The sequence below is a fragment of the Ranitomeya imitator genome, chromosome 1, assembly GCF_032444005.1.
Source record: "Ranitomeya imitator isolate aRanImi1 chromosome 1, aRanImi1.pri, whole genome shotgun sequence".
NCBI classification, from domain to species: domain Eukaryota; kingdom Metazoa; phylum Chordata; class Amphibia; order Anura; family Dendrobatidae; genus Ranitomeya; species Ranitomeya imitator.
In genome coordinates, this window is record NC_091282.1 from 85,746,311 (window position 1) to 85,769,409 (window position 23,099).

The 23,099-nt window shown below is 44.9% G+C and overlaps 1 protein-coding gene across 1 annotated transcript in view; it reads right to left on the reverse strand.

The window, feature by feature from the left end:
- Positions 1-23,099, reverse strand: part of PARP8 (poly(ADP-ribose) polymerase family member 8) — a 437,603-nt gene that overhangs the window by 70,022 nt on the left and 344,482 nt on the right. The window contains exons 15-17 of the mRNA XM_069748619.1: positions 4,466-4,558; positions 3,671-3,796; positions 984-1,049 (exon numbers count right to left, since the gene is read on the reverse strand). Coding sequence (XP_069604720.1) covers positions 984-1,049; positions 3,671-3,796; positions 4,466-4,558 — 285 coding nt within the window. The remainder of the gene's footprint in view (positions 1-983; positions 1,050-3,670; positions 3,797-4,465; positions 4,559-23,099) is intronic.

A 23,099-nucleotide genomic window follows, 5' to 3' on the forward strand; every position in this document is an offset into this window, starting at 1 on the left:
TGAGATCTGGTTTGGCTGAGACAGACGCGTCTAACCGGGATCCAAGAAGTATTGTTTCACCTTGCGGAGAGTGACATGTTAAGCATGCTGAGATGAGGAGACTTATGCTCCTGTGGGAAATATGCAAATTGTCGCTTCAGAGAGGAAGAGGACTAGAACTCTAGTGCCATCTATAGAAAGTAGCAATAGTAGAAGTCAATATCGACCCCTTAACGAGCCTTGTTACATGACTTAGAATAAAAGCCAAAAACAGAATCTCAGTTTGCAGACACGGTGTTTCGGAATTCTGCCCCTCATCAGTGCAAAGTGTGAGATCTGGTTTGGCTGTGTGAGAGGCGTCTGACCGATATCCAAGAAGTAATGTTTCTCCTTGCGGAGAGTGACATGTTAAGCATGCCGAGATGAGGAGACTTAAAGCTGTAATGCTCCTGTGGGAAATATGCAAATTGTCTTTTCAGAGAAGGAGAGGACTAGATCTCTTGTGCCACCTATAGAAAGTAGCAATCCTAGAAATCAATATCGACCCTTTAACGAGCCTTGTTACATGACTTAGAATAAAAGCCAAAACCAGATTCTCAAGTTGCAGACACGGTGTTTCGGGGTACTGCCCCTCATCAGTGCAAAGTGTGAGATCTGGATTTGGCTGTGTGACAAGCGTCTGACCAGGATCCAAGGGGTGACGATTCTCCTTGCGGGGAGTGACATGTCATGTCTGACATGCCAAGGTGAGGAGACTTTAACTTCAGCAATGCTGTGCTGATAACTTTGTGTTTGCATGTATTTCATCACGTCAGTAAAGCGTAGCGCCGGACGATCCTCACTGTCGTCTGACTTATAATATCATTCAATTTATTTCGATGGAGACCGCACGCGGCTTCCAGACAACCATTACCCCGGCTATATTTATCAGATGTGCCTCATCTACGTTATTATGTAATAAGATGAAATAAACCTCATTACAATATAAAAATAAATGTGCTCACCTGCGTCATCTCTCTGATGGAAGTGATACTGTCTAATGCTTTCATTACTCGGTCGTAGTTCTTTTTCTATTAGGAAAACAAAGAGATGTCAGGAAATCTACAGACAGTAATGTGAAAATCTACAGAAAAAAAATTACTTATTCGATGATTTATTTTCCACCATTTAATGTTAAAAAAGGGGGGGGGGAATAAACAACAAATAGTAAAAACTCCATAGCGATCAATCACAGCACAGCTTTCATTTCATAATCTGCTCTTGAAAACTGAAAGCTGAACTCTGATTGGTTGCTATGGGTAACAAACACAGTTATAAGAATTCGGCCTAATTGTTTTCTTTTTCATTCGCACCCAAAGTCAAAGAAAACGTACACTACCTTTGGTTCCTTCTTGGAACCTGTTTGGGCATTACCTATTACCTACCGAATGTCGTATAGTCATCGTGGTCAACAAATAGGGAAGCTAGACCATAATAGGCAAGATTCACCAAGACCGGTGACAGGCGTGAGATTTGTGGGGTAGGGAACGCCACAGTTCGTCATGAATTAAATGAGCTGTGGCGTCACACCGCAGCACCCTTGTCCATTTCGGCAGAGCTAAGAGAAACTGACATGAAGACAACAAATGTAGGCGACACTTTGAGTTGCGCCTAAGTTTCGTGACATTTCAAAGCTCTTACTCTTGATTTCTTGAGTGAAAGCTTTGATGTATCAAGCCCAAGGTGTTTAACAAGACCATGCTCAGAGTGGGCACTTGTGGGTTCCCAGTGTTTGGAGGACATTCCCGCACGGTCTTGGGCAGAGAAGATCCAGATGTCTTGACGGCCATGAAAAGATGTCTATTATGCCCCGAGATCTCAGAGGGAAAGGCATTAAAAAATACTAAAATATATTATATTCATGTGTTGTGTGCCTTCACGTGCACTCCCGGACCCCTACATCAGCTTTTGGTTCTCTCAGTGCTGTGGCCTCATACGGACATGGGGGACGACGCACATCAGTGACTGGAGAGCTACAGTGGTAGAAGTGGTACAAGGACTAGTGATTTGTAAGTGCTCGGAGATTTAGTTTTTGTTGACTCAGCTGCATAATTTACGGCTGTTATCCAGCCTGAGTACATGTGGGGGTCGCCTGGTTGCTAGGGAATCCCCACATGTATTCAAGCTGTCTAGTAGCTGTAAATCATTCAGCTGAGGCAACGAAAATCAAACTTCAATGCTTGAAAAAGACCACATTTTTGGTCGAAACGTTGCTGCACCATGGCTTAATAAAATTTTTCACTTTGATATTACCACACCCGGTTGGAAGTGCTTTGATATTACCACACCCGGTTGGAAGTGCTTTGATATTACCACACCCGGTTGGAAGACTTGATTTTTGCAACGAAAATCAAGTCTCCGAGCAGTCACAAATACTCGAAGACCACCCGAGCGTGCTCGGGAAAACCCGAGCAACGAGTATACTCGCTCATCACTAATAAGGGCAGATGGGGGTCTAGGACAGGTGGCTAGAATATATTTTATTATTTTAACCCCTTCCTGACCCTCAAGGGAAGACAGCTAAATGGGGACCGGCTGCTAAATTCATGTCAAGTTGAAGTACAAACATTTTTTAATCTAAGCTTGATTTTTTTAACACTTTATTTTCTCATCTTTAATCCTGGGGACTGAAGCTTAAGTGTCTAGAATTTTGAATAAGCAAGTATGTATAGGATGTCGTGTCATCGCCCCAATTGTTGGCACACAGAGGGCTTGTGGCTCCATAGTACAGATCTGTGGAGGCTCTCCCATGGACATGAGGCTCATTGTAGATCCAGTAAGACATTCTAGTTTTTAATCGTTCTGTGCGTATAGAGTATAATTGTACTCGGCGGCACTTGTCCTGTGCACATGTGCTGCCGAGAGCGATTATTTTTAAGGAAGCTTAAACATAATTTCACCAGATGGATGAGGGTGTTTTGCTCACTCATTAGATGATTGGTGGCACTGGCTGATAAAATTAGCATTTTTACAGACCATGTAAATGTATCCTTAAAGGGGTTGTCCGGTCCAAAATGATAAGTCTGCCATCACTCTGTGTAAATGAAGGCTTATGAATCCCCCTGCACTGCAGGGATCCAGCAGTACCTGCCAACATTGGTGGGATTGGCTGACAGTCTAATGTCTATGGGGACCTCCCAACCCTCCCCCGATGATATCAGGGGAGAGAAGCTTCTGATCTGCTGAATTTCACAGTTCAATCCTTTTGCTCTCCTTGGAGATGAGCCACTGTCAGAGGAGTCTAGAAGTGACGCTCAGAGAACACAGGAGCACTTAGCCAAGTGAGGAATCAAAAGAGCTAAATGTTGTGGAACTGGGGTTAGATGGCGGCTGAGGCACAGATCTCCGGGTAAAAGATCGTTGTATGCCACTGCTATATCGCGACATAATGTAAGTGAATGCATTAGAGCAATCACAAAAAACAAATTGCAAAATACCAAAACCAGTTGGATTTTTTGTGACCTGGAATCCTAAGGGTCGCCATTCTACGCCATTCCCTTGCATTATACTACAACACAGCAGCGGCATAAAGCCATCTTTGGCCACGTGACCCAGTGTTGTCCCGTTCAGCCAGGATAAGGAACTAGACTAACCCAGTAGTTTTTGTGCTAGTCCGCAAACAACTAAAAAGTAAAAAAGGAAAAATACATACTCGTGGATTAAAGGCCAGGGTCTGAGGATCATTGGGGTCTACCACTGAAGGATATGGCTCAAATATGACAACTTTCCTCGGAGATTCCAAAGCAGAACGACACATTGACACGAGGAGATCTACAACCTGAAAGCGGAACATGGGGAAAAAAATGACCTATCAGTTATTGTAGCATGCATCACTTGTATAAAGCTCGACAGAAGGGGGAATAACACAGAAGGGTCAATTTATCAAGACTAACTTATTTTACGACAGTCTCGGAGAAAGTCCGCGAGAGAAATATCATCTTCGAGCTGCCTACGGGCTACAGTCTAAAAGTCTACGCGGCTCGGATCTGGGATAGATTTCTGTAATAATCTGCACCACTTTCTAATGTCGCAGGTCACATATCTTTCCGTTACCTGATTTTTCATTTCTTTTACCCAAGTTTTCTAGCTTTAAAAAGTTGCACATTTTTTTCCGGTTTATACAAAAGAGGGCGACAAGTGAAGATGATGGACTAAAAAAGCCAAAATGCGCAACTTTTAATAGCTAAAATAAATGATGGAAATGAAATCAAAGAAGCTGACTGTGCTGATAAACTCTGTGCTGTTGTGATGGATCCATTAGATATACGAATACTATATCCACAAAGGATGGAAAAAACCCCGACCTATTCTAGCACCTGAAATGCAAACTAGCTTGACTACAACATAATGATATCAATTACCATAATGCTCAATATTAACAGTGCAAAATTGATAACATGGGAAAGTCTTCATCAATCTGGATTGCCTGTAACGTTATTCTTTATACCTGAGCACCGGTTGCAATTTCATCTGCAGCTTCATTCATTACACCCAGTGTCTGAAAAGCGAATACACAAAGCTCTCTTTCACAAACAGTAGGCTGTCAAAAGAAGAAAATGAACAAATATCAGCTAAAATTAGCAAATAGCTGAGTTTTTATTACATTATTATTGGTTAATCTATTTTATAGGAGTCGGTAAAAATGGAGCTTCTGTACACTTTCAATAGAACGATAATGTAAAATACAAAGTTAACAGAAGATATGCAGTGATGACATTTGACCACCAGGTGGCACCCTTATGACAAGACAAATCGCCCACGCGGCGGTAGTTAAATGGCTCCTGCAGGCTCTCTTCATGTATTAATTCATGATACGCTTCTACATTGCTCAGCAGTTGTGAAATGAGATGTCAAATAAGTTGATGTACAGTAAAGCAGCGCACAATGGGCTTTGCTTCATTGCTTCCAGTGGGAAGCGTGGCCTAATTTCATTACATAATCAGAACTCACGGCTTTGGGCATTAGGGGGTATCAGTCTTTGCATCCTAAAAGGAAATGTTATGACAAAGTGGAATAATTTGGCTACACTAGTAAACGCAGTTTAATATTTAGATTATATCTAATTAATGTATATGATATATATTTATACATTTTTTGTTTTATAATATACAGTATAGACCAAAAGTTTGGACACACCTTCTCATTTAAAGATTTTTCTGTATTTTCTTGACTATGAAAATTGTACATTCACACTGAAGGCATCAAAACTATGAATTAGCACTTGTGGAATTATATACTTAACAAAAAAGTGTGAAACAACTGAAAATATGTCTTATATTCTAGGTTCTTCAAAGTAGCCACCTTTTGCTTTGATGACTGCTTCGCACACTCTTGGCATTCTCTTGATGAGCTTCAAGAGGTAGTCACCGGGAATGGTTTTCACTTCACAGGTGTGCCCTGTCAGGTTTAATAAGTGGGATTTCTTGCCTTATAAATGGGGTTGAGACCATCAGTTGTGTTGAGCAGAAGTCTGGTGGATACACAGCTGATAGTCCTACTGAATAGACGGTTAGAGTTTGTATTATGGCAAGAAAAAAGCAGCTAAGTAAAGAAAAACGAGTGGCCATCATTACTTAAAGAAATGAAGGTCAGTCAGTCCGAAAAACTGGGAAAACTTTGAAAATGTCCCCAAGTGCAGTGGCAAAAACCATCAAGAGCTACAAAGAAACTGGCTCACATGAGGACCGCCCCAGGAAAGGAAGACTGAGAGTCACCTCTGCTTCTGAGGATAAGTTTATCTGAGTATTTTATGCTACTATTGCAATTTTCCAAATAAAGAACATGAATTCCACAGCATAAAAGGGTGAGTGCCGCACGTTTCTTCTGCTCTGTTTGTCCGAGTCACCAGCCTCAGAAATCGCAGGTTAGCAGCAGCTCAGATTAGAGACCAGGTCAATGCCGCACAGAGTTCTAGCAGCAGACACATCTCTACAACAACTGTTAAGAGGAGACTTTGTGCAGCAGGCCTTCATGGTAAAATAGCTGCTAGGAAACCACTGCTAAGGACAGGCAACAAGCAGAAGAGACTTGTTTGGGCTAAAGAACACAAGGAATGGACATTAGACCAGAGGAAATCTGTGCTTTGGTCTGATGAGTCCAAATTTGAGATCTTTGGTTCCAACCACCGTGTCTTTGTGCGATGCAGAAAAGGTGAACGGATGGACTCTACATGCCTGGTTCCCACCGTGAAGCATGGAGGAGGAGGTGAGATGGTGTGGGGGTGCTTTGCTGGTGACACTGTTGGGGATTTATTCAAAATTGAAGGCATACTGAACCAGCATGGCTACCACAGCATCTTGCAGCGGCATGCTATTCCATCCGGTTTGCGTTTAGTTGGATCATCATTTATTTTTCAACAGGACAATGACCCCAAACACACCTCCAGGCTGTGTAAGGGCTATTTGACCAAGCATGAGAGTGATGGGGTGCTACGCCAGATGACCTGGCCTCCACACTCACCAGACCTGAACCCAACCGAGATGGTTTGGGGTGAGCTGGACCGCAGAGTGAAGGCAAAAGGGCCAACAAGTGCTAAGCATCTCTGGGACCTCCTTCAAGATTGTTGGAAGACCATTCCCGGTTACTACCTCTTGATGCTCAGCAAGAGAATGCCAAGAGTGTGCAAAGCAGTCATCAAAGCAAAAGGTGGCTACTTTGAAGAAACTAGAATATAAGACATAATTTCAGTTGTTTCACACTTTTTTGTTAAGTATATAATTCCACATGTGAATTCATAGTTTTGATGCCTTCAGTGTGAATGTACAATTTTCATAGTCATGAAAATACAGAAAAATCTTTAAATGAGAAGGTGTGTCCAAACTTTTGGTCTGTACTGTATGTATATATATATATATATATATATATATATATATATATATATATATATATATATATATATATATATATTTATATATATATATACTTTAACATTTATACACTTTAAATTATATATATATATATATATATATATATATATACTTATAATATTGCTATACTATTATATTTAATACAATTATAATGATTTATAACTAATATATATTCTATATATCATAATATATTATTAGGTTATGTATATATTTATATTATATATAACAATGTAATATATTATAAAATGATATTATATAATTATTTTATATATATATATATATATATATATAATTATTATATTGTCATATACTATTATACTACTTTATTATACACACACATATATAATGTAATATATTATTTTATAATATAATGAAATATATATACTGTATATATAATATATTTAATTCTATATATTAAATTAATATACAATTATTATATTACAATAATTATGCTGTAAAAGAAATAAATAATCTGATGATTATAATGCTAATTTAATTAAAGAGCTCTATCTATGTTAATAAAATGGTCAATTAATGCTGCTATTACAACAGCAATATGTGAGCATTTTTTTTTATTATTTTTTTTTGCTAATTTTCCATAATGGTGCATTTTTTTCTGCTGCATATTTTTTCTTGCACAAAAAACGCAACATATTACAGTTCCAGCAAAATGTATGGGATATATATAAATCTCATGCCCACTCTATTTTTTTTTAATGCTGAGGGAACTGATCTGTAGTGCACAGAATATCAATTTCTCTTGAAGCAAATATGTGTTTCATTCGCAGATTTTCCCCATATACTTAAATGAGATGCGGATAATCAGTGGGTAAAAAAGGAATATGCATTTTTAGTACATATTAAAGAACATTAAATCTGCACGAGATTTCATTGATGAAGTTTTATCAAAACCAGAAAACTCAGTCCACAAGAAGCTTCCAAAACAAAGCAGTTTTATTGAAAACATTATGTACCAAAAAGAGACAAAAAACAAAGCAGCAGAAAAAGTACAATAAAACAGTCTATAAAAAAATCACAAAATTTAAAAAAAGCCTAAATTATCTATTTGCTGCAGAAACGCTGCAGAAAATCCACAGCATCAAAGATATACCAATTACTCAGTATTTAAAAAAAACAGAGAACCACTGGAGGAAATGGGAAAAGAAGGGTTAATTTCCATTGCCTGTGCAGAAAAAAACTAGTTTATGAAGTTTTAAAAAGAAAAAAATCAACCACTTCCGCTGCATGTAGTCATCTGGCGGCTGATATTATCGACACCTAGATGATGGGTATTGGGCATAAGGGATTGTTATTAGGCACGTTCGATTTCTCCATATTTGTGAAAAACATACTGACTGTTCTGATCAGAGTGCGGTCCGAATGTCACCCATTTTTTTCGCACGTGAAGAAATAAAAAATGAGTTTCTTCATTCTAACAGTCCATGAAAATCTGACCGCACTTGGATGACATTTTCAATTTTTTCATGGATATGGTATGTGATATTATTTGGTCACTATGTTGTGATAATATGTGCTGTGGCTATGGTGTGGAGGTATTTGTTCCATGTATGTGGCATTATTTTGTCACTATGCAGTGGTAATATGTGGTCTGGTCATGGTGTGGCAGTATTTGTTCCTTGTATGTGGAATTATTTGGTCACGATGTGGTGGCAATATATGGTCTGGTCATGGTGTGACAGTATTTGTTCCATGTATGTGGCATTTTTCTATCACTATGTGGTGGTAATATGTGGTCTGGTTGTGGTGTGGAGGTATTTGTGCCTTGTATGTGGTATTATTTGTTCACTATGTGGTGTTAATATATGGTCCGGTCATGGTGTGATGGTATTTGTCCCTTGTATGTGGGATTATTGATCATTTTAAAAAATGTATGTGACACATTCCCTTAAATAAAAATAAATACAAATATACCTAAAAAAGTATTGGGTGTTCTAAGAAATGTTTAATTGGTTAGAGTAGAATAGGGTTCGGTCAAAAGAGACTACCTTGTCGTGGTGGCGGCTTAAAAAATCTTTTGGCCAAAACTAAAGCTCATGGCTATTTACAGTATGTGATATGGTGTACAATGGGAACTGTTTTTCCAAGAGTGGGTGGTGGGACTGTGGAATGTTCGAGGAGTGGAGGCGCAGCTGGGGTGGAACCTGGACGGTGTCTCAAGGTGGCCTGAAAATGTTGCCATTATGGGGCCCTGAAATTCCTGGTGGCAGCCCCGGGTATGAATGATATCCATGGAAATCACAGATACCAGGGTAGACAATCACAGTTCAATCATTGTAAAATGGAAAGTTCTGCAACTTTCTAATATGCATTGTGCTGGTCAGATCTGTAGGCAGTCATTGGTGCACATTTCCCAAAAGGAGGGAATATTGGTACATTACATTGATTTCTAATATCAGGATTACAAATGAGAGAATCTGGCAAAACATCGAATTTGGGAATTTGTCTGAAATTTACACTGAATTTATTGGATGCAAATCTAATGCGCCACTATTGTCATTAAAAATGCCATGTATTCTGTGCTGGGCTCTCTTGTCCCCAAAGTGTACTATTGGATGGATCTGGAAGGGGGTAAAAAAAAATATCAAACTCGCCGTGCCCCTCACTTGTCCCTGCTGGTCCTCCACTCACTTCACTCTGCCGGTGGTCCCCTCGCTTACAGCACTGACTCGGTCTCAACCCTATGAAGGCAGAGGGCTGAAGAAGCAAGGACAGGTGAGGAGGGGCAAGGCGAATATATTATTACTAGATGGTGGCCCGATTCTAATGCATCGGGTATTCTAGAATATGTATGTAGTTTATTTATGAAGATTTAAGAATAATGCAATGATCTTGTTCAGTAAACGTGACTGAACTACGTGGCACTGTGACTGACAGAACTTGTTCAGTATACGTGACTGAACTACGTGGCACTGTGACTGACTGTTATGATCAGGTGGCCTTGGAGCAGCATGAAATGACCTTCGCTGGAGCAGTGGTAACTATACTGACCGCAAACCCTGATCCTATCACCGCAACTAGAAGTAGCCGTGGGGTGTGCCTAACCAGACCTAGACACCTCGACACAGCCGGAGAACTAAATATCCCTAAAGATGGAAATAGGAAAACTCTCTTGCCTCAGAGCAGACCCCCAAAGGATAGACAGCCCCCCACAAATAATGACTGTGAGTAGGAGAGGAAAAGACACACGCAGACTGAAAACAGGGATAAGCAAAGGAGGCCACTTCTACCTAGAAAGGAAAGGAAAGTACAGGATACTATGCGGTCAGCATAAAACACTACAAAATATCCACAGTAGAAAAATACAAAAACTCCACCACCTAACTAAAGATGTGGAGAGTATATCTGCGACTCCAGGGAATCCAACAAGACTGAGAAAAACATCAGGCACAGTCAAGCAGGAACAAAATAGAAACAAGATAGCACAGAAAATAAACACACAGCAGTGTGTCTAAAACAAAATGAAGCAAACACTTAACTTTGCTGAAATGGCAGCAAGCAGGAGAGGCCAGGCAGGACCAACACTTCCAAAGGAACAATGGACAACTGGCAGGGACTAAAGAGTCCTGCAAAGCTATATACCCCAGTCAGCTTTGCAATTAGCAGATATACCTGTCCAATCCTGCAGTCCAGGCACAACTGCATTACCCTCTACAACCACCGGAGGGAGCCCAAAAGCAGAATTCACAACACTGACAGAACTTGTTCAGTAAACGTGACTGAATTACGTGGCACTGTGACTGACAGAACTTGTTCAGTAAGCGTGACTGAACTACGTGGCACTGTGACTGACAGAACTTGTTCAGTAAACGTGACTGAACTACGTGGCACTGTGACTGACAGAACTTGTTCAGTAAACGTGACTGAACTACGTGGCACTATGACTGACAGAACTTGTTCAGTAAATGTGAGTGAACTATCTGGCACTGTGACTGACAGAACTTGTTCAGTAAACGTGAGTGAACTACGTGGCACTGTGACTGACAGAACTTGTTCAGTAAACGTGAGTGAACTACATCACACTGTGACTGACAGAACTTATTCAGTAAACGTGACTGAACTATGTGGCACTGTGACTGACAGAACTTGTTCAGTAAACGTGACTGAACTACGTGGCACTGTGACTGACAGAACTTGTTCAGTAAACGTGACTGAACTACGTGGCACTGTGACTGACAGAACTTGTTCAGTAAACGTGAGTGAACTACATCACACTGTGACTGACAGAACTTATTCAGTAAACATGACTGAACTATGTGGCACTGTGACTGACAGAACTTGTTCAGTAATCGTGAGTGAACTACGTGGCACTGTGACTGACAGAACTTGTTCAGTAAACGTGAGTGAACTACATCACACTGTGACTGACAGAACTTATTCAGTAAACGTGACTGAACTATGTGGCACTGTGACTGACAGAACTTGTTCAGTAATCGTGAGTGAACTACATGGCACTGTGACTGACAGAACTTGTTCAGTAAACGTGAGTGAACTACATCACACTGTGACTGACAGAATTTGTTCAGTAAACGTGAGTGAACTATGTGGCACTGTGACTGACAGAACTTGTTCAGTAAACGTGAGTGAACTACGTCGCGCTGTGAGTGGGGGTTAAATTCTGCACCAATATCGCTGATTGGTCGTGGTTGGCCGGGCACGACCAATCCGCGAAGCGGGGTTTAAATTGCGCACCAATATCGCTGATTGGTCGTGGCCGGCCGGGCGCTACCAATCAGTGAAGTGTGGTTCAAATCCTGTGCCAATTCACCGCCGGCTGGGCGCTACCAATCAGCGAAGCGGTGTTTAAGTCCCGTGCCAATTCGCCGCCGGCCGGGCGCTACCAATCAGCAAAGCGTGGTTCAAATCCTGTGCCAATTCGCAGCCGGACTGCGCCTGCTGCTGATTGGTCATGGGCGGCTGGCGCGACCAATCAGCGACGCAGGATTTCTGTTACAGACAAACAGACAGAATTAGACGATTATATAGTAGAGATTATACCGTATTATTTTTTATTTCCTTCCCGGCCCATATATATGAATCTAGGAAAATGGTGGATAATGTCTGAGAAAGATGGAAATCTCAGGAATTGTAACACAAAGTGTTTGGTAAAGTTGGATTTGTTTTTAGTATGCAAGACATAAAACAAGGGAGACTTTTAGAATATTTGTCTTCCATGTCATCAGCGGTGTCTCAATAGTTGGAGAAGCTGAAACCCTAATACGAGGGGCAGCGGCGCCCGGAAGAAGCATGGAAGTCTGGGATCTGATATAGCGCTGCTTTGGGCCAGGAGTTTTGTGAAATCACATCAGCTAATTTCAGACAGTGAAGTGCAGAAGATTTTCTGCGTTAAAAATTGCAGTGGATAAATGCAGGCCCCGATTCATCATTGCCTTTACGTCTGGTTTTGTGCGTTTTGTGTTTTTTTTTTGTTTGCACCCATTCCATTATTCTATTTGTGCCTTTTTTGAAGTTTGCTATATTGTGATTGTCCGGTTTTCTTTTTCCACTTTGTGTGTGGAGTTTAGCGATTCCAGGAGCAAAGGCGATGATGAACGGGGGTTGTATTCTGCTGGGGTTCTTACTCATGCTAAGGGCTTGTGCACACATCCATATTTTTGGTCAGCGTGCACGATTTTCCTCAGATTGGATGAGACTCACGCATTCAAGTCTATGGGTGCGAGAAAAAATATTGAATTGAATGCGGAGCCTCAGTACGGCATCCGATGTTCACATATAGGGCTCGCTCACGCAAGCATATTCATCAGACAAATGTTCTCCGATGTTTTATCAGACAGCACTGGTTATACTATGGGGTAATGCAGATGATAGATTTTATTCACTGACAGAATCTGCGGCGCTTTCACCTTGAAATCGGATCACACTCCCTCATTCAAGTCTGCAAGTGCGTGGAAAATATCGGACTGCACTCAGATGACATCAGATTTCCACGGACTAATACAATGGAGAAGATGCAGAAATGTTGTTCTTTATCTTCGCCTCACAGTATGCTCTGAGAAACAAATCGTCCCACTTTTCTGGATGCAAGTCAGGCCGGGATCACACATACGTGAGATACGGCCGAGTCTCGCAGGTGAAAACCGAGCTCTGGCGACGGCACTCCAGAGCGGAGCGTGCAGCCGCACAGCAATACATGGAGCCGCACGCTCCGCTCCGGAGTGCCGGTGCCAGAGCTGGGTTTTCACCTGCGAGACTCGGCCGTATCTCGCGTATGTGTGATCCCGGCCTCAGAACGATTTTTTATACTGTAGCCCAAGGGTAGGGCACAAAACTGTTTACTCTCGTCCTAGAAAATCAGTCTGATTATGGACTTAGAATTAGTTTGATCAGAGCGGCACCTGATTTTCTTGAAGGTGGAAAGAAAGAAAAAAAAGTTTCTCCACCTTCTCTATTATGTCAGGCCGTGATAATCAGACGAGCACTCGGATGTCATCAGAGTGCAGTCTGATTTTTTTTCTCTGGCCCATAGACTATAATGGGCGAGAGCCATTTGATTCTTGGAGACAAATCAGACATGTGCAGAGCCCCATAGAATAACATGGGTACGGGTGGCGGTCAAAACCTCGGATAGCTGCCGCCCGACTGCACGAGGCCTAAAGTAGTCCAGTCGGTGCAGACGTTGTCAGAGTATATAGCGTCACACCCTAGTGGGTAAAAGGAATAGTCATAACTAGTTGTCAATAGACTTCTACATTTCCAGGAGAAGTAACAAAGGAAGAGCAAAATAGAGAAATCTAGGAAGAGATTCTCTAGGATTGTCCTCTCCTCCAGATTCGGACCGTCATACAAGGCCTCACATGAAAGGCCTGAAGTCTCCGTCTCGTGCTGTGCTTGGCATCTAAATATTGTTGGCGCGCGCTGATACTTTCTGACCGCGGACGTAATTACATCAAACAGTGATACAACAGGAACAGAAGACTTGTTTACAAGCCGGGAAATAAATGAAGGTTTCTACATTCAAACACCAAGACAGGAGGAGCAGCCATCACGCTAATTAACTAATTATCAGCTGGCACAAACCTATCATCCCATAATAAAAGGCTACAACATATGAATAATGCATCAGACGAAGCCGATAATCTATCGTCAGAGCCATCTCTACTGCTCATTCATTGCTTTCTTTGTCGTGAAATAAGCTTAACCCTTTATGTGCACCACAAATTACATTTTACTTTGTTTTGTTTTTTTCACTGTAGTTTTATGGCTTTTTTGTGAGGGATAAGTTGTAGTTCTTAATAGCTCAATTTTGAAATGTTGTAAAACTTTTATTAAAGGGAATCAGTTAATAGTACACAGGTACTATACAGATGAGCAGGTTTTTAAATACATCAGATAGTGATTATATACATTAGACAGGACTGCTCTATTATGGGTATACCTTGGCGATTGGTGGAGCAGCTTAACATACTTTTTTTGCAAAAAAACGTATTAACTAAATACCCTGTATTTTTTCATTTTTTGACTAGCACTTGCTTATTTACTGTGACTTTTTTTTACAACAGAGTATTTTTTGACCTCTCTGTGCGCTTTTGTGTCTTCAAGTTCTTTGGTGGTGTGAACAGGTTCCTACAGACTTGTTCATTTTGCAAGTAGCCCATGTGTTTTTGGTTTTAACATATGAATAATGCATCAGACGAAGCCAATAATCTATCGTCAGAGCCATCTCTACTGCTCATTCATGCTTTCTTTGTCGTGAAATAAACTTAACCCTTTATGTGCACCGCAAATTACATTTTACTTTGTTTTGTTTTGTTTTTTTTCCACTGTAGTTTTATGGCTTTTTTGTGAGGGATAAGTTGTAGTTCTTAATAGCTCAATTTTGAAATATTGTAAAACTTTTATTAAAGGGAATCAGTCAATAGGATTAAACACCCCAAACTAAAATGATTTGAAAAAAGGACAAGTCCAGCGATACCTTTACATAGCTAGTCGGTTTCTCCATTACTGAGAAATCGGAATTGGAATTGATATGCAAATGAGGCTAAAGGACTATGGTAGATCTGAAGCATTTCGCACTCCAGGTCTATTACCTGTTCAGCACCTCCTCCTCCTGCCCGAAGTCACACGGCATAGATAGTCAGGCACGCAGGAGGAAGTGGCGCTGGGTGGGGAATAGAGCTGGAGTGACAGAGGCTTTAGATCTACCATAGTCTTTCAGGCTCATTAGCAAATCAATTTAAATAATGATTTCTCCTTAATGGAGGAACGGACTGGCGATGTAAGCCTCATTCACACGCCTGTATTTAAACACATACCTGAAAGTATGATACTGGCGTCATCAGTGTTTTGGAATCAATGTGTCATCAGTGTACGGTCAGTGTGTCATCAGTGTACAGTCTGTGTATCATCAGTGTACGCAGGGCCGCCATCAGGGCATTACAGGCATCACTGCCGTATGGGGCCCGGTGATGAGGAGCAAAAAGGGGGGCCCGAGCGAGCACGCTGGCAGCCGGTCCGGTCCGCGCTCTGCTCGGGCCCCCCTGACATTTTTATTGAGGCTGCGGCTGCCACTGTGCTGTGCCTGCATAAATGACCCCTGTAGCTTTAAGGCCGGGGTGCATCATGGGCCCGCCGCAAGTTCGTGACGTCACACGCTGCCCTGCTTCACTTCCTCATTCCGGGACCGGAGCAGAGCAGCGTGCGGCGGTGTGCCACCACGTGGCTGCACCTGCGGACGGCGGAGGGAGCAGAAGAGGCAGCGGGGGAGGTCCACCGAACGACGAGGGACCCGGCGGAGGAGAAGAGGCAGGCGCCGGCGACAGCGGGGGACACCAGACGGTGGAGGATAAGAGGCAGACGGCAGCGGGGGAGGGGACCACCGGAGTCGGACCACGAGGAACCCAGCGGAGGAGCAGACGGCAGCGGGGACCATGGTCACCGGACGACGACGGACCGGACGAGGCGACGGGGGGGGAGACACTGGCAGCCAGGTCCATACGTGCAGGCTGCCTGCTGCAGCTGCTCTGCAGACCGACGAGCAAGTGGAGGCGGCAGGCGAGCAGGGGTGAGTACCGTCCGTCCGGACCTGGGGCCCAGGGATGGGGTGGGGTGGTTTGCTGCCCGCACTGTGCACGGATTAAAACAGGGCCCAGGGGGGTGGGGTGGGGGGATTTGCTGCCCGCACCGCGCATGGATTAAAACAGGGCCCGGGGGGGTGGGGTGGGGTCGTTTGCTGCCCGCACCGTGCACGGATTAAAACAGGGCCCGGGGGGGTGGGGTGGTTTGCTGCTCGCACCGCGCACGGATTAAAACAGGGCCCGGGCGGGGGGGTGGGGTGGTTTGCTGCCCGCACCGCGCATAGATTAAAACAGGGCCCGGGGGGGTGGGGGGGTTTGCTGCCCGCACCGCGCACGGATTAAAACAGGGCCCGGGGGGTGGGGTGGTTTGCTGCCCGCACCGCGCACGGATTAAAACAGGGCCCAGGGGTGGGGTGGTTTGCTGCCCGCACCGCGCACGGATTAAAACAGGGTCCGGGGGGTGGCGTGGGGGAGTTTGCTGCCCGCACCGCGCACGGATTAAAACAGGGCCCGGGGGGTGGGGTTTGCTGCCCGCACCGCACCGCGCACGGATTAAAACAGGGCCCGGGGGGGTTTGCTGCCTGCACCGCACCATGCACGGATTAAAACAGGGCCCGGGGGTGGGGGGGTTTGCTGCCTGCACCGCACCGTGCACGGATTAAAACAGGGCCCGGGGGTGGGGGGGTTTGCTGCCTGCACCGTGCACGGATTCAAACAGGGCCCTGGGGTGGGGGGGTTTGCTGCCTGCACCGCACCGCACCGTGCACGGATTAAAACAGGGCCCGGGGGGGAATGGGGGGGTTTGCTGCCCGCACCGCACCGTGCACGGATTCAAACAGGGCCCGGGGGTGGGGGGGTTTGCTGCCTCAGCCTGCACCGTGCACGGATTCAAACAGGGCCCGGGGGTGGGGGGGTTTCCTGCCTGCACCGCACCGTGCATGGATTAAAACAGGGCCCGGGGGTGGGGGGGTTTGCTGCCTGCACCGTGCACGGATTCAAACAGGGCCCTGGGGTGCGGGGGTTTGCTGCCTGCACCGCACCGTGCACGGATTAAAACAGGGCCCGGGGGGGTTTGCTGCCCGCACCGCACCGTGCACGGATTCAAACAGGGCCGTGGGGTGGGGGGGTTTGCTGCCTCAGCCTGCACCGTGCATGGATTCAAACAGGGCCCGGGGGTGGGGGGGTTTGCTGCCTGCACCGCACCGTGCACGGATTCAAACAGGGCCCGGGGTGGGGTGGGGTGGGGGTTTGCTGCCTCAGCCTGCACTGTGCACGGATTCAAACAGGGCCCTGGGGTGGGGGGTTTGCTGCCTGCACCGCACCGTGCACGGATTAAAACAGGGCCCGGGGGGTGGGGGGGTTTGCTGCCTGCACCGCACCGTGCACGGATTCAAACAGGGCCCGGGGGTGGGGTGGGGGGGTTGCTGCCTGCACCGCACCGTGCACGGATTCAAACAGGGCCCGGGGGTGGGGTGGGGGGGTTGCTGCCTCAGCCTGCACCGTGCACGGATTCAAACAGGGCCTGGGGGGTGGGGGGGTTTGCTTGCTGCCTGCACCGCACCGTGCACGGATTCAAACAGGGCCGTGGGGTGGGGGGGTTTGCTTGCTGCCTGCACGTATTCAAACGGGGCCCGGGGGTGGGGGGGTTTGTTTGCTGCATGGATTCAAACATATTTGTTTTGTAGGCTGAGGTGGGCAGGCTGAGAGGACCATTATTCTTGACTGGGTGGTGAGTGCGGCGGCAACTCCAGCTGTGTGAGTAAGTCCATGTATTCGTTTGTTCACCATATCAGTATGTGATTGTATGATACAGTCATACCTTCCCCCTTACCTCCCTCCTCCCCAACAGCAATGTATAAGCTACTGGATGATCCTGACCTGCTGCAAAACCAAATGCCCAATTATAACATCAAGCAGCAGCTCAGGATCATCCAGTAACTTATAAGTTTTGGTTCACCTAAGTCAAGGTACTTGGTGCTTCCCGGTGGGCAATCATTTAAGTACATCTTCCCACCTGCTTGGTTTCCCTCGATCTCCAACCTTCTCCGTTGATATGAAGCCAGAACTGTCTAGTGAAGGAGAGCGGATGAACATAGAGGGAAAACATGAAGGTGGCAAGGTGAACGTAAATGATTGGCTCCGCTGTGAAGCTGAATGGAATGCCTTTTTTTGAACAGTCACTCTATGCTGACAGCCCCATTAAACCGAAGTTCCCTCTCATACTCACCGTCCGACATCTACATAAATTTTCAGCGCCACTCTGGTATTTCGGTGCCACCTTGTAAGTGCAGGTTCTGACTGGCTGGAAGTCAGAAGCTATGTCATAAGTAGAGTAGAGCAAATTTGTTCGTGACCTTGCTTATTCGGCAAGCTGTAGCGCTTACCAATTAAGCTACAGCAGTAACCCAGATAACGGGAGCGCTCCCGATGATCACATGTTTGGCGCCGCAGCTGCAGGTGTCACGGCTGTGTGACAGTCACTCTGAATAAAGCGATGCAAAAATAATTATTATTGTTTAAAAGCGCCAAAACATAAAAATGATATAAATGAGGTATTGATGTAACCGTACTGACCCAAAGAATACAACTTCTTTATCAATTTTACCACACGTGGAACGGTATAAACGCCCCACCCAAAAGAAATTCATGAATAGCTGTTTTTTGTTCATTCTGCCTCCCAAAAATTGGAATAAAAAGCGATCAAAAAATGTAATGTGCCCAAAATGGTACCAATAAAAACATCGACTTGTCCCGCCAAAAAAAAACCTTACATGACTCCGTGGGCCAAAATATGGAAAAATTCTAGCTTTCAAAATGTGGAGACGCAAAAACAATTTTTTTGGGGAAAAAAAGAGCTTTTAGCATGTGACAGCTGACAAACATAAAAACCCACTAAACATAGTAAATCACACCCCCCTTTATCACCCACTTAATTAGGGAAAAATAATAAAATAAGAAAAATGTATTTATTTCCACGTTCCCATTAGGATAAGAGTTGGGGCTATAGTTGGGGTTGGGCTATAGTTGTTGTTGGGGCTATCATGGTTAGGGGTGTGTTGGGGTTAGGGTTGGAGTTAGAATTGGGGGTTTCCATTATTTAAGCACATCAGGGGCTCTCCAAACACGACATGGCGTCCGATCTCAATTCCAGTCAATTCTGCGTTAAAGTCTAACAGCGTTCCTTCCCTTCCAAGCTCTGCCATGCACCCAAACAGGGGTTTACTCCGGCATATGGGGTGTCAGTGTACTCAGGACAAATTGCACAACAACTTTTGGGGTCAAATTTCTCCTGTTATCCTTGGTTACCCAAAAAAATTGGGGCAAAAATCATTTGAAAAAATAAGATTTTTTTTATCTTCATGGCTCTAATGTAATTTATAGTTAATTTTTGGTAGTGTATAACCAGTGATTATATATGCAATAATATACACCTTCCAGTTATTTATTTATTTGTTTTGCAGGCTGAGGTGGCAGAGGTGGGCAGGCTAAAGGTACCGTCACACTAAGCGACGCTGCAGCGATACCGACAACGATCCGGATCGCTGCAGCGTCGCTGTTTGGTCGCTGGAGAGCTGTCACACAGACCGCTCTCCAGCGACCAACGATCCCGAGGTCCCCGGTAACCAGGGTAAACATCGGGTAACTAAGCGCAGGGCCGCGCTAAGTAACCCGATGTTTACCCTGGTTACCATCGTAAAAAAAACAAACAGTACATACTTACATTCAGCTGTCTGTCCCTTGCCGTCTGTTTGCTGCACTGACTGCTGGCCGTAAAGTGAAAGCAGAGCACAGCCACAGCGGTGAGTCACCGCTGTGTGACTCACCGCTGTGCTGTGCTTTCACTTTCACTTTGCGGCCAGCAGTCAGTGCAGCAAACAGACGGCAAGGGACAGACAGCTGAATGTAAGTATGTACTGTTTGTTTTTTTACGCTGGTAACCAGGGTAAACATCGGGTTACTAAGCGCGGCCCTGCGCTTAGTTACCCGATGTTTACCCTGGTTACCAGTGAAGACATCGCTGAATCGGTGTCACACACACCGATTCAGCGATGTCTGCGGGGAGTCCAGCGACGAAATAAAGTTCTGGACTTTCTTCCCCGACCAGCGATCTCCCAGCAGGGGCCTGATCGCTGCTGCCTGTCACACTGGACGATATCGCTAGCGAGGACGCTGCAACGTCACGGATCGCTAGCGATATCGTCTAGTGTGACGGTACCTTTAGAGGACCATTATTCTTGACTGGGTGGTGAGCGCGGCGGCAACTCCAGCTGTGTGAGTAAATAACAAGTCCATGTATTCGTTTGTTCACCATATCAGTATGTGATTGTATGATACAGTCATACCTTCCCCCTTAACTTCCTCCTCCCCAACAGCAATGTATAAGCTACTGGATGATCCTGACCTGCTGCAAAACCAAATGCCCAATTATAACATCAGGCAGCAGCTCAGGATCATCCAGTAACTTATAAGTTTTGGTTCACCTAAAGGTACTGTCACATTTAGCGACGCTGCAGCGATCTAGGCAACGATGCCGATCGCTGCAGCGTCGCTGTTTGGTCGCTGGAGAGCTGTCACACAGATAATTAAAATATAGCCAAAAAAAAAAAAAAGTTAACTGTTTAATAGGTTAGAGTAGAGTAGGGCCCTGCCAATAGAGTCTACCTTGTCGTGGTGGCAGGCTTAAATATCTTTTGATCAAAACAAAAGCTGATGGCTGTGTGTGTGTGATATGGTGTTAATGTGTGATTGGTGAGGACGTGGTGCAGAAGTGGAGTGTTTCAAAGAAAGGGTGGAGGGGCTGTGGAAAGTTTGCGAGGTGGAGGCGGAGCTAGGGTGGAGGCGGGGCTGGGTGGAGCCTGGGCAGAGTCTCAAGGGGGCCCCGAAAATTTTGCCAGTATGGGGCCCTGAAATTTCTAGTGGCAGCCCTGAGTGTACGGTCAGTGTGTCATCAGTGTACGGTCCGTGTGTCATCAGTGTACGGTCCGTGTGTCATCAGTGTACAGTCTGTGTATCATCAGTGTATGGTCTGTGTTATCAGTGTATGGTCCATGTGTCATTTTTACCATCAGTGTGTCATCAGTGTTTTGGATCAGTGTGTCATCAGTGCTTGGTCCGTGTGTCATCAGTGTACGGTCAGTGTGTCATCAGTGTTTTGAATTAGTGTGTCATCAGTGTATGGTCCGTGTATCACCAGTGTATGGTCCGTGTGTCATCAGTGTTTTGGATTAGTGTGCCATCAGTGTATGGTCCGTGTATCATCAGTGTACAGTCAGTGTGTCATCAGTGTTTTGGATTAGTGTGCCATCAGTGTATGGTCCGTGTATCATCAGTGTATGGTCTGTATGTCATCGGTATACGGTCCGCGTGTAATCAGTGTACGGTCCGTGTGTCATCAGTATTTTGGATTAGTGTGCCATCAGTGTATGGTTCGGTCATCATCAGTGTATGGTCTGTGTGTCATCAGTGCATGGTCCGTGTGTCATCAGTGTACGGTCAGTGTGTCATCAGTGTTTTGAATTAGTGTGCCATCAGTGTATGGTCCGTGTATCACCAGTGTATGGTCCGTGTGTCATCAGTGTTTTGGATTAGTGTGCCATCAGTGTATGGTCCGTGTATCATCAGTGTATGGTCTGTATGTCATCGGTATACGGTCCGCGTGTAATCAGTGTAAAGGTCCGTGTGTCATCAGTATTTTGGATTAGTGTGCCATCAGTGTATGGTTCGATCATCATCAGTGTATGGTCTGTGTGTCATCAGTGCATGGTCCGTGTGTCATCAGTGTACGGTCAGTGTGTCATCAGTGTTTTGGATTAGTGTGCATCAGTGTATGGTCTGTGTATCACCAGTGTATGGTCCGTGTGTCATCAGTGTATGGTCTGTGTGTCATCGGTATATGGTCCGTGTGTCATCAGTGTACGGTCAGTGTGTCATCAGTGTTTTGGATTAGTGTGCCATCAGTGTATGGTCCGTGTATCATCAGTGTATGGTCCGTGTGTCATTAGTGTATGGTCTGTGTGTCATCGGTATACGGTCCGTGTGTCATCAGTGTACGGTCAGTGTGTCATCAGTGTTTTGGATTAGTGTGCCATCAGTGTATGGTCCGTGTGTCATAAGTGTATGGTCCGTGTGTCAGCAGTGCATGGTCCATGTGTCATCACTGCATGGTCCGTGTGTCATTAGTGTACGGTCTGTGTGTCATCAGTATACGGTCTGTGTGTCAGTGTTTTGGATTAGTGTGCCATCAGTGTATGGTCTGTGTGTCATTAGTGTACGGTCTGTGTGTCATCGGTATACGGTCCGTGTATCATCGGTATATGGTCCGTGTGTCATCAGTGTATGGTCCGTGTGTCATCGGTATACGGTCCGTGTGTCATCAGTGTATGATCTGTGTGTCATCAGTATACGGTCCATGTGTCATCAGTGTATGGTCTGTGTGTCATCGGTATACGGTCCGAGTGTCATCAGTGTTTTGGATTAGTGTGCCATCAGTGTATGGTCTGTGCATCATCAGTGCATGGTCCGTGTATCATCAGTGTATGGTTTGTGTGTCATCAGCATACGGTCCGTGTGTCATCAGTGTACGGTCAGTGTGTCATCAGTATTTTGGATTAGTGTGCCATCAGTGTATGGTCCGTGTATCACCAGTGTATGGTCCGTGTGTCATCAGTATACGGTCCGTGTGTCATCAGTGTTTTGAATTAGTGTGTCATCAGTGTATGGTCCGTATATCATCAGTGTATGGTCCGTGTGTCATCAGTGTATGGTCCGTGTATCATCAGTATATGGTCCGTGTGTCATTAGTGTACGGCCTGTGTGTCATCAGTGTATAGTCAGTGTGTCATCAATGTTTTGGATTAGTGTGCCATCAGTGTATGGTTCGTGTGTCATTAGTGTACGGTCCGTGTGTCATCGGTATACGGTCCGTGTGTCATCAGTGTATGATCTGTGTGTCATCGGTATACGGTCCATGTGTCATTAGTGTACGGTCCGTGTGTCATCGGTATACGGTCTGTGTGTCATCAGTGTACGGTCCGAGTGTCATCAGTGTTTTGGATTAGTGTGCCATCAGTGTATGGTCTGTGCATCATCAGTGTATGGTCCGTGTGTCATCAGTGTATGGTCCGTGTGTCATCAGTGTACGGCCATGTGTCATTTTTACCAT